Here is a 10,156-nt window from a genome sequence, read left to right as displayed (position 1 = left end):
CATGTAGTATATTTTAATTTAACTTTTAAGTTTTGGTTTTCGTTATCTATAATTCTAAGGTTACACCGAATTGTATTTTAGATCAGAGATTAAAAAAACTATTAAAAAGGTTTCAGTTTCCAATTCTTGAGGCGGGACGAAGCATGTTCGTTTATGTTGTTGGGCTGGGCCTGGTAGAAAATTAAATAGGCCTAGTTGGGGTAGATCCTCGCCGGCGTAAAATAGCGGAAGGTGTTAACGATACCAGTCCATAGATAGGTTAAAAGCAGAGATGTACTTTCTTTCATTCTCTGAAGTGTTAGTCGCCGCCTCTCAACCTAATCTCTTCCCTTTTATTCTCTGTCTCGTCCTCTCTTTCTATTTTTTTTTCTTGTTTTCGTGGAGGTTTTCAGACTTGTTACTAAGATGTCTGATCTAGACTAAGTAACATGAAAACGTATGCTTTTTTTTTGGGATTTTGATTATCCCGGAATACATATTTTTTTACGTTACTTAGTCCAGTATCAGCCATCTATCATCTTGCTTGTTAGCAAAGAAAGGTAAACTAATTTTCTCAACCAAACTCCTTTTCGCAGTTCTCTTTTCTATACTGAAAATCGTGTAGGCTTTTATTATTGTAGCCGATAGGATGTTCGATTTTTGAAACATAGTAATATGTTTTAGTAGTATGTCCAAAAGAAACAGACAAGTCAAATCTGATTGAAATTTAAGTTTCATTTTGAGCATTTATAAGTTGATATTAGGTTTTTTTTAGAATTAATCATTTTTATTTAGCTTGGATCTTCTAAGCTCTCTCCTATGGTCCTGTAACTTGAGATTCGTTTCGATCGTTATTAATAAGAATGAAAAGGTCTCATTCTACGTATTTTTCTGATTCGATATTTGAATTTATCTTCTGCTAGGTTTTTTGTTTGTACATTGCAATGCTTTTAACAAGGCCCATGGATAAAATCCAGTTTAGGTGGCCTGTTAACACCACCCAAAATTGGCCCAAGTAGACCTCTTGTTCGATATTAGGCGGTGATGTTTGATTCCGGCTTGACTTAGGAAGTTACAAAATTACCCATGGCTACTTGCTTGTGTATTTGTTGTGTTACCAAGGGGGTAAAATCGAAGTTAGCACACACCACCAAAACCCTAAAAAAAATAACTCAATCCACAGCGACAGAGCTAAAGACCATGTCTCTTAGTTCTCTCGTTCAACCCGGCAAGAAAACCATGTCTGATATTTTCCCCGGCGATTACGCAAGTAAGTTCTTCTCCGATATATGTTTTGTTTTTTTGCCTCTTTCCATAACTGTGTAGATTTGGATTATAGATTTCGTTCTTGGACATAGATTCTGTAGTTGTGTCCGTTTCGTAATTTGTTTCTTATGTTGAAAACAAAACATCTCGCAGCCGCTGAGACAGGCGTCTTTTGGGACATAGAACAGTGCGAGATCCCTGTTGGTGAACTCAATGCTAATGAGGTTTTGGAGAAAATAAGATCGAATCTTTCGAGTTTTGGTCATCGTGGTCCTCTCTCAATAAGGGCTTATGGTGATTTAACTGGTCATGACTTTCCAGCTGGAGACATTAAGCTCAATCACTTCCCCGCAGGTTTTATAAATTAATTTCCTTCTAAATTAATATTTTTTTTAATGATTATGTTAACATGTTGATCATCAGATCTCTAATGTTTGTTTTGTTTGTTTGTTTCAGGACACAGATACGCGAGACAGAAACAGATGCTTGAAGACCTTGTTTCATGGTCAGCTGAACATCCAGAACCGTGTACTTTGATGCTAATATTGGGAGACACCTCTCATGACTTCGTCGAGGTTGTTGGCCGTTTGAAATCCACGAAAAATTACCAAGTTCTCCTAATTCAACCGGGTGATGATGATCCTATCGACCAAAGCGGAAGTGTGGACAATAATAATATGCGGAACCGGAAGAAACGTCGTCGTTGTACTTGCACTTGTAGAGGAAGAAGCTTCTCACTCGGTGTTGCCTATAAGCTGAAGATGAAGTGTAAGAGATGTCGTATAAAAAAATCGAAATCACCTAAAGTTGAAAAGCAAAGCGGAAGGTCTAGGGAGCGAAGCAGTGTTGCAAAACCCAATGGAGACGAATGCAGTGTTGGGAACGATAGTGTTATTTCTATCAATTTTTACTTTTGAATGATGTCCCACGGCAGTCAGTACGTAGTATCTTTGTGTGTGTGAAAACATTGACGTTGTTTCAATCTTTGTTCTGTTTAACTCAGTTTTGGGGTTTTTTTTCTTCATATTTCTCTCTTTACTCAACGGGGTATTTTATTCTCAAAGAAGAATTCTTTTATTTCATAAACAAAGAGCACAACTGTTACAATATACTTTTCAAAAATTAAAATATATACCTTGAATGTCATTTGTAGAATTTTCTTTAATAAGAAAATATTTGTAATTAAACTACCAAACACACACAAATATATAAAAAAAGATTATTGGAAACTGTATTAAAATGTAATTTCCCAATCCTTTATATATTAAAAGAGAAACATTCTCACACAAAATGCTAACGTGTCGCATTCACGGGACATTATTTCCTTTATTTGTTATCAGTTTTTAATAATATTTATATGTCATTGTATTCTTCCAAACATACAATTAACACCCAAAATTAAATTCTTATATTCTCTTTCTAACTAAATTATATCTTTTAATTACATTTTTATAAAATCTTTTAAATGAATTTTTAGAACTCTTTGTTCTTATGATATGATAATATAAGACTGATATTATAATAATTCTCACGGGTTAAATTTTAATTACTATACAAAATATATATATATACTACACAATCGAATTTTAGATTTCAATTACCAATAAATATAATAGATTTTGTAAATAAAAATTACAGTAAAAACATTCCTTATATATATTAAAAAAAAAATATTCTCACACAAAATGTTGATGTGCCGCATTCACAAAGCTCTGGACACTATTTTCTTTATTTGTCATCAGTTTTTTATAATATTTATATTTATATGCCATTGTATTCTTCCAAAAATATAATTAACACCCAAAATTAAATTCTTATATTCTCTTTCTAACTAAATTATATCCTTTAATTACATTTTTGTCAAATCTTTTAAATGAATTTTAAGAACTCTTTGTTTTTATGATATGATAATATAAGATTAATATTATAATTATTCTCACGGATTAAATTTTAATTATTATACAAAATTATATATATAAATATATATATATATATACACTACACAATCGGATTTTAGATTTCAATTACCAATAAATATAATAGATTTTGTAAATAAAAATTACAGTAAAAATATTTAATAATTATTTAATACGCACTAGATGCGGTTTGTTACCTAGTTCCATGTATAAAATGGTGGTACTGTAGTAATTTTTGTCTCATGAATGATTTGTCCAATAAAGAAAGAAGAACAGGAGTGTGAACGGAAGACAATAATAATATCTGTCAATCTGATCCTTTAGGGGGAAAAATTTAAAATAGTCCAAACTCGAACATAATAAGCATAGACCCAAAACTGAAAGCCATGTCTATTTCAATCCTGCCAAGTAGTAATACTCTAATCCAAATTGAGACGACGTAGTTCCGGTTGCCGAGTCATCAGATTGAGATTTGCATCATTTTATTGTCTACACATATCCCGGTTTATATACTCAATAAAGAAGACAACAATTAATCACGGTGATTTACGGTAAAATGATTTCCCACAGTTTAAATTCAGCCTTTGCTTCTTCTTTTTTGGGTCAAAATGTTCACAACTTCGTTCATACCATTACCACCTATGATAGGATTACAAACTTTGAGAGATACAACTTGAGATATATATACTAGTAAAATCAAATTTATATGGATATATATATATATATATATATCTTGTGTTTCCTTTTTAAAACAACAAAAACTTCTAAAGATGATGATCAAACTGTTTCCAGAATATCTATAATTTTGTGGGATTGGGTTCATATTTCATCAGATTTATACTGTTTTTGATTGATTCATTGCAAAAAATAGACGTATGTATGATGTATCTAATCTATATGTCTGGGTTTATACTTTATACTATAATTTATAGGAATTAATTACTAACACATAACTGGTTTTGCTTTACAATAAGTATCAACGGTAACTTTTTAAAGTAAAGGAAGTATGTAACGGTAATATTTTGTAAATTAAGAGTAATTTCCATTTTTATTTTCTTTGTCGACAGATATAACTTCAATTTTTTATTATTATTTAACCCCGCTTCGCTTTATTTACTTGTGATCTGTTCTTAATTAATAAACCCTCAGACGAAACTCCGTTAGAGAAAAGCTCTCTGCCTTCCGCGTTCTCGGCAGCTATGTACGGCGGAGGTAGCTTTTCTTGTATCACTCATCCCTAAACTCTGTTTACAACATCGTCTTTATCCTTTTCGCATGAGTTCGTCTTGTCAAGGACTTTACTTTTTTTCGTCGCGGGTTTTGATCGTATCTGTTGGACAGCTGAAGGTTCAGAGCTATATTGTAGTTGACTTGGGTTCTTCTCTCAAACATGCAAAGCTGGTGACGTTACGCCGGAGAAGCCGTTTTCACCCCCCATAAGTCTTAATTAGTTCTCTCATATTCCTCAACGATCCTTTCAATTCAATTCTGTTTCCATTATTCGTTTGAGGTAAGTTCGTGTGTGTATTGAATGAGAAATAATGATGATGATATATGTATGCATTATTATGATCTATCAGACTATCAGTATGCGTGTGTGAATTTGAATCTGTAGGGACTAATGAATGTCATGTCATCTTATTACACAGCTTAATTTGGTGTGTTTCTATTATTGTGGTATATGCTTTTAAGACTACATGTATGATGTATCCAAATATTTACGCGTCTGATGAAATATTGGCAGGTCTACTAGGGAATTTGGATGCGCCGAAAGAAAGGATCAGGTTTTCTCATTCTCCCTACTGGATAGTTGATTCAGGTTAGTTGAACACACCTTTATATTATTATAATGATTCCATTTGAACTTAAATTCATTATTACAAATTTGATATTTTTACTTAAATATCAAATTTTACTTAAATATCGTTAAAAGATGGTCGAATTAGTAAAAGAAATTTAAGTGTTAAAATTGCAATACAATGGAGAATAACCGAGCTTGGTGTCCTATCCATTGCATAGCCTTTGGTTCGTAAGTTTGGCATCACTAGTTCAATCGTTTTTCAAGTAATGTAATTTTAACATTTAAATTTCTTCATATTAATTCAACAATAAAAAATTCAACTACTATATAGTATAATATTTTAAAATATATATATATTTTTTTACAAAATTTACACACTAATTAAATTTGATTGTTAAATCATAATACAATAGAGAATAGCTGAGCTATATTTACTATAATTAGTCGATATACAGAGAAGAAATGAAAGGTAAAAATGGAGAATGAAGTGGACGTATATTTTTTCCACCATAATAAATATTATGAAATATTCTCAATCTAACCTAATACAAAAACTGAAACTGCTGATTGAGTCGATTGAGTTACACATATTTTCATCATCATATGATTTTTCTTAGGGTATCATAAAATTCAATAGATGGAAATCGTCTAAAAACAAATGTATGTATTGTTGTTAGCTGAATGTCGAGTATAGTTGCGAAGTTCCCATCCGTTAGGTAAAAAAAATAATCTGTGTAAATTGAAATTATCAACTGACAAAATCTGAAATGTGGCCCAACTTAAAAGCCCAAAAAGGTTGAAAAGCCCAAAAACATTCTATATCCATCTTTCAACACAACCTACAAAAACAGTTCACCGGTTTTCGTGTAATTGCGGAAGCTTTTTTTTTGTCAGAATGGAGGAGGAGAAACCTTCAGATAAAGCAGAGAGTTCAGAGATTCTGGGGGATTGGGATTCAGCTCTTCCGGCGAATTCCGAAGAAAGAATCGTGATGGTCTCTGTTCCCACTTCACCGAGATCTGATGATGCGACATCGAATCAGCCGAAAGAGATCGAATCTAGGGTTTCGGAAAAGGAAGGAGCTTCGACATCAACTGCTGCCGGAAGGAGAGTGTTGCCGCCGTGGATGGATCCGTCGTACGAATGGGGTGGTGGGAAATGGAAAGAAGACGGAAGAAAGTTGAAGAAGAAGAAGAAGAAGAAAGAGAAAGAGAGTGATGAGATTATACCTTTTAAGGAAATCATTGAAGCTCTGCTTCGAAACTCCGGTGACAACAAGGTTGAAGAAGAAGAAGACAAGGAGGGGGTTAATCATCAAAATCGGAGTTGTGTTGTTGACATGTTGAAATCAATGGGCTTAAAGTTTCCTTAGTCAAAACTTTTGGGGCCTTTTTCTAAATTCTAATTTTATCGGCTTTTTATTTTGCGGCAAGTAGGTTAACTTTTTCTCAATCTTCTAAAATCTAATTTCTTGAATTTTCACTTATGACCTAAGTATGTAAAACAAGTGTTTAACTAAGTATTTTGTAACAATTTTCTGGAATTTCTTTAATTTTTTTATCTGATAAAATCGAAATCACACAAACCGTAAGAGCAGAGCTGATAGTGATGATGAACGGTCTCAAAACATGGACGACGTTTTAAGTGATCACTAAAATGGTTTAATTATAATAACCAAGAGAATATATAGTTGGGCTGGGCCTAAAAGAAATAAAAAATAAGGCCTAGTTGTCGTAATCATGGGGGCGTAAGTTAGTAAGAGATGTTAAGGATACCAAAGCCACCACATCTGCTAACTTAAAAACAAGGCTCGAGGCGGTTCTCTCTTATCTGCAAAAACTAGAGACTCCCAACAACAAAAGACTTCTTCTATCAAAATCAATGGCTGCTTCGTCGTCTACAATGCAGATGGTTCACACTTCTCGCTCTGTTTCCCAGGTTCGCTACTTAGTCCTACACTTTTCGTAAAAGTCTATGCTTTTTTTTTTTTTTTTTTTTTTTTTCTTTCACTCTACCAGTAATGGCGTCTACTTTTTTGGTTTTAAGTGGAGTGAGTTGAAACGGAATCTCCCCATCGGATATTCTCGCTGTTCTTGTGGGGTTTTTTTGGTCTTAATTCTCTTTGTTTGGTTTTTGTTTGTAGATTGGGTTCGGTGTTAAATCGCAATTAGCTTCCGCAAACCGAACACCTCAATCAGTTTGCTTCGGAGCTCGTTCCTCTGGAATTGCATTTTCTTCGAGATTGCACTATGCGTCAAGTTTCCCGCTTAAGCAATTTTCCGGAGTTTGTCCGACCACCAAGCAGCAGAGAACCGCTTGTGTTAAATCCATGGCGGCTGTAAGATTTCCCCAAAAAAACCTGATTTTGTCATCATTGATAATGTCCTGTTTGCTTATGGATGTGTGTTGAAGTTTGAACTTGGTTTTATAGGAGGAAGAAGAAGAAGTCATTGAACCACAAGCTAAAGTGACAAACAAGGTTTACTTTGATGTGGAAATTGGAGGTGAAGTTGCTGGAAGAATTGTGATGGGTCTCTTTGGAGATGTTGTCCCTAAAACCGTTGAAAACTTCCGTGTCTTGTGTACTGGTAAAGATCTTCTTTTTCCTTCAACTGTGATGGTGGTCTCTTTGGAGATGATTAAAGTTTGGAACTTTATATAGATAAACAAAACCATTGTCTAAAAGGAAATTGATTTCTTCCAGGTGAGAAAAAATACGGGTACAAGGGTTCCTCTTTCCATCGTATTATTAAGGATTTCATGATCCAAGGCGGTGATTTCACTGAGGGAAATGTAAGTTCTTTTTTTTTTTTTTCCCCGAGAAAATTACATATAAGACTGTTCTGTTTGTTATTTGATGTTTCTTTCTAAATGGACCAACTTCGAATATGGCCTCACAGGGTACTGGAGGTATTAGTATTTACGGTGCCAAGTTCGAAGATGAAAACTTCACCCGTGAGTATTATTATTATTAACCAAAGAATAGTTCTGGTTTTGTCTTGTGTTTCTTAGAGGTGTTAATGCTTTTTTTGACTATTCGTATTTGCAGTGAAGCATACTGGACCTGGAATCTTGAGCATGGCAAACGCTGGTCCTAATACTAATGGAAGCCAGTTTTTCATTTGCACCGTCAAGGTGACTCTTCACCTCATTTTTCATATGTTTTACCTTCACATTTTCTGATTCAGATTTATTCACAAAAGATTTGTTCTTTGATTATCTTCTTCTTGTGCAGACTCCATGGTTGGATAACAAGCATGTTGTGTTTGGACAAGTCATTGAAGGTATGAAGCTTGTGAGGACCCTTGAGTCTCAGCCGACACGCGCCATGGATGTTCCCAAGAAAGGTTGTAGAATCTATGCCTGCGGCGAGCTCCCAATTGATGCTTGATTATAATCAGTATTTGACCAGTGTGCATTGTCATTGCGATCTTTGTTCTGTTTTTTGCAATTATGATGACTGTTGAGGAATTTTAAACCATCAAAAAGCCAAAGATTTTTATATTCTGATCTTTTGTTTCTTTTATTTCGGATACATGAGTTAAAAAGTACAATCAAGGTTCTCTTAATCGATGTGGGATTCATATTAGACTAAGCATGGACCATGGCTGCAACTGCGGCTTGCTGAACAATTGGCTCCAGCTTCTCATCTTTGTTGTCTTCCCATAAATCAGGTATTGCTTCCTTTATGTTATGAATGCTGCTTAGTGCATAGTCTGCACCTGGAACTAGCACTGAGTTCCCCACAAACACGGTTTTTAGCCCCGTTGCTTTAGCACTGGCGATGTTACGAATACTGTCATCGAAGAACATCTGAAAACAAAAAAAATATACAGACTTTTGAGTTTGGTAACTGAAAACTCTGAAACATCCTAGTGACTTATATATATTACCGTTTTGCGTGGATCAACAATGTCTGCGATGCGAATTGCGGCTTTAAAGGCTTCAACAGAAGGTTTACAGAGGATTTGAGTCTTTGAGTCAGAGGAAGGGTTTAATGTTTCGAAACAAATGATTCCTTCGAAGCAATCCTCTAGACCCAATCTGGTAAGTGCTCGTGTTGCATGAGATTTGTCTGCGTTAGTAAAGATCTGATGGGAAATATTAAAACAGAGAATGAGAAAAAGGAGTCAGTGGAGAATTATGAGGAACAAGAACAAGCTCGAAGAAACTTACGATTTTATGGTGAGGCATAGAGAGAAGAAGGTTACGGAGAACTGGATCAGGTTTAAGTTTCTCGTATGGAAGTCTTCCATGGACATATTCATGGAACTCATCATTGTCAAACTCGTAACCAAGAACCTGTACAAACACGCCTATGTTGTTCGGTATAAAGAACAACTTTGGTATGTTTAGGATCAAGAATTTTGAAATCGCTTACCTTGAGACCAGCCATGGTGGTTCCATATTCTTTGTAAAGATCCAAACACATCTTTGGAACTTCACTCTCTTCAATTTCGAGTTGGTTAAGCATGAACTCTGCAAAATAACAAAGAGAGAGCAAACAAAATAAGAACTTGAGTCGTTAATAATTAAGCAACATTCGATCTTGAAACGTTATTCTCTTTACCTTGGATGTTGTTTCGGCAAGCTAGGTTGATTCCGATGCTCAAAGGGTATAAAGTATCGTCCAGATCTGCAACAACAACAGCAAATTAAAGAACAAAACGTTTTTGATGAATTACCTTTCAGAAATTGCATAGAGAAAAACCAAAAAAAAAACGTTGAAGATGATGTGTTTATGTGTGTGTTACCAAAGAACAAGCACTCGTACTTGGCTCCAAATCCATCCATTTTTCTAATTTTAGCGAGAAAGAAGATATTAACGAGAATTACGAAGAGAGAATACTTAATGAAAGGTGTGTGTGAGAGAGCTTATGATCAATGTGAAGGAGTTGCTGTATTTATACACAATTCGAAAAATAATAATGGATTTTGTCTTTTTTAATAATGAATCCTCAAGCTCAGATACCTAATCACTTTCCCCGCTCTATGTTCTCAGCCAATAACTATGGCGAGAAGCAGGCCGGGCCCTACGGGCGATTTGGTTAACATCTTAATCTGTTATGGTCTTTGCCAATTATCATCAACCTTTTTTAGTTAAATAGAAATGTATCTGATACGTTAGTAGACAATAATGAAATGAGTTTCAACACTGGTCTATTATCTATATCGTTTGGAAAGCATACGATAA

At 34.5% G+C, this 10,156-nt stretch overlaps 4 protein-coding genes across 5 annotated transcripts in view; 3 read left to right on the top strand and 1 right to left on the bottom strand.

Annotated features, from left to right (window-relative positions):
• LOC104699672 (peptidyl-prolyl cis-trans isomerase CYP20-3, chloroplastic) overlaps positions 1-8,466 on the top strand; it is a 47,436-nt gene extending 38,970 nt beyond the window's left edge. Inside the window, exons 2-8 of one of the 2 annotated variants that reach the window (XM_087457917.1) lie at positions 6,719-6,900; positions 7,106-7,300; positions 7,394-7,550; positions 7,667-7,755; positions 7,863-7,917; positions 8,012-8,097; positions 8,198-8,466. In XM_087457917.1, coding sequence (XP_087314043.1) covers positions 6,844-6,900; positions 7,106-7,300; positions 7,394-7,550; positions 7,667-7,755; positions 7,863-7,917; positions 8,012-8,097; positions 8,198-8,353 — 795 coding nt within the window. In that variant the 5' untranslated portion in view covers positions 6,719-6,843 and the 3' untranslated portion in view covers positions 8,354-8,466. Of the gene's footprint in view, positions 1-6,718; positions 6,901-7,105; positions 7,301-7,393; positions 7,551-7,666; positions 7,756-7,862; positions 7,918-8,011; positions 8,098-8,197 lie in introns of those variants that run through there. The other variant, XM_010415011.2, reaches the window with a different exon arrangement.
• On the top strand, positions 127-2,269 carry LOC104699675 (uncharacterized). The gene is made up of 4 exons (XM_010415015.3): positions 127-539; positions 903-1,249; positions 1,399-1,599; positions 1,702-2,269. Exons 2-4 carry the CDS (start codon positions 1,066-1,068, stop codon positions 2,160-2,162), a joined length of 846 nt encoding a protein of 281 aa, XP_010413317.1. The 5' UTR covers positions 127-539; positions 903-1,065; the 3' UTR covers positions 2,163-2,269.
• Positions 5,681-6,495, top strand: LOC104699674 (uncharacterized). The gene has a single exon (XM_010415014.3). It carries the CDS (start codon positions 5,858-5,860, stop codon positions 6,332-6,334), a length of 477 nt encoding a protein of 158 aa, XP_010413316.1. The 5' UTR covers positions 5,681-5,857; the 3' UTR covers positions 6,335-6,495.
• Positions 8,449-9,898, bottom strand: LOC104699673 (uncharacterized protein C24B11.05-like). The gene is made up of 6 exons (XM_010415012.2): positions 9,717-9,898; positions 9,533-9,598; positions 9,344-9,441; positions 9,139-9,264; positions 8,856-9,053; positions 8,449-8,775 (listed from the first exon to the last, which is right to left on the bottom strand). Exons 1-6 carry the CDS (start codon positions 9,754-9,756, stop codon positions 8,554-8,556), a joined length of 750 nt encoding a protein of 249 aa, XP_010413314.2. The 5' UTR covers positions 9,757-9,898; the 3' UTR covers positions 8,449-8,553.
• Between the last annotated feature and the right edge of the window lie 258 nt (positions 9,899-10,156).

The sequence above is a fragment of the Camelina sativa genome, chromosome 7 (assembly GCF_030686135.1).
Source record: "Camelina sativa cultivar CO46 ecotype springtype chromosome 7, ASM3068613v1".
In the NCBI taxonomy this organism is placed as follows: domain Eukaryota; kingdom Viridiplantae; phylum Streptophyta; class Magnoliopsida; order Brassicales; family Brassicaceae; genus Camelina; species Camelina sativa.
The sequence above is the reverse complement of the archived record's forward strand: the minus strand, read 5'-3'. Positions and strand labels throughout refer to the sequence as shown.

Excerpts from the sequence above, each read along its gene's own strand:
- LOC104699675 (XM_010415015.3), top strand. The coding sequence starts at position 1,066 with ATGGCTACTTGCTTGTGTATTTGTTGTGTTACCAAGGGGGTAAAATCG. Across the intron at positions 1,250-1,398 it reads TTTCCCCGGCGATTACGCAA|CCGCTGAGACAGGCGTCTTT; the intron begins GTAAGTTCTTCT and ends AACATCTCGCAG. Across the intron at positions 1,600-1,701 it reads GCTCAATCACTTCCCCGCAG|GACACAGATACGCGAGACAG; the intron begins GTTTTATAAATT and ends TGTTTGTTTCAG.
- LOC104699674 (XM_010415014.3), top strand. The coding sequence starts at position 5,858 with ATGGAGGAGGAGAAACCTTCAGATAAAGCAGAGAGTTCAGAGATTCTG.
- LOC104699673 (XM_010415012.2), bottom strand. The coding sequence starts at position 9,756 with ATGGATGGATTTGGAGCCAAGTACGAGTGCTTGTTCTTTG. Across the intron at positions 9,442-9,532 it reads TTGCCGAAACAACATCCAAG|AGTTCATGCTTAACCAACTC; the intron begins GTAAAGAGAATA and ends GTTATTTTGCAG. Across the intron at positions 8,776-8,855 it reads TTGTTGATCCACGCAAAACG|ATGTTCTTCGATGACAGTAT; the intron begins GTAATATATATA and ends TTTTGTTTTCAG.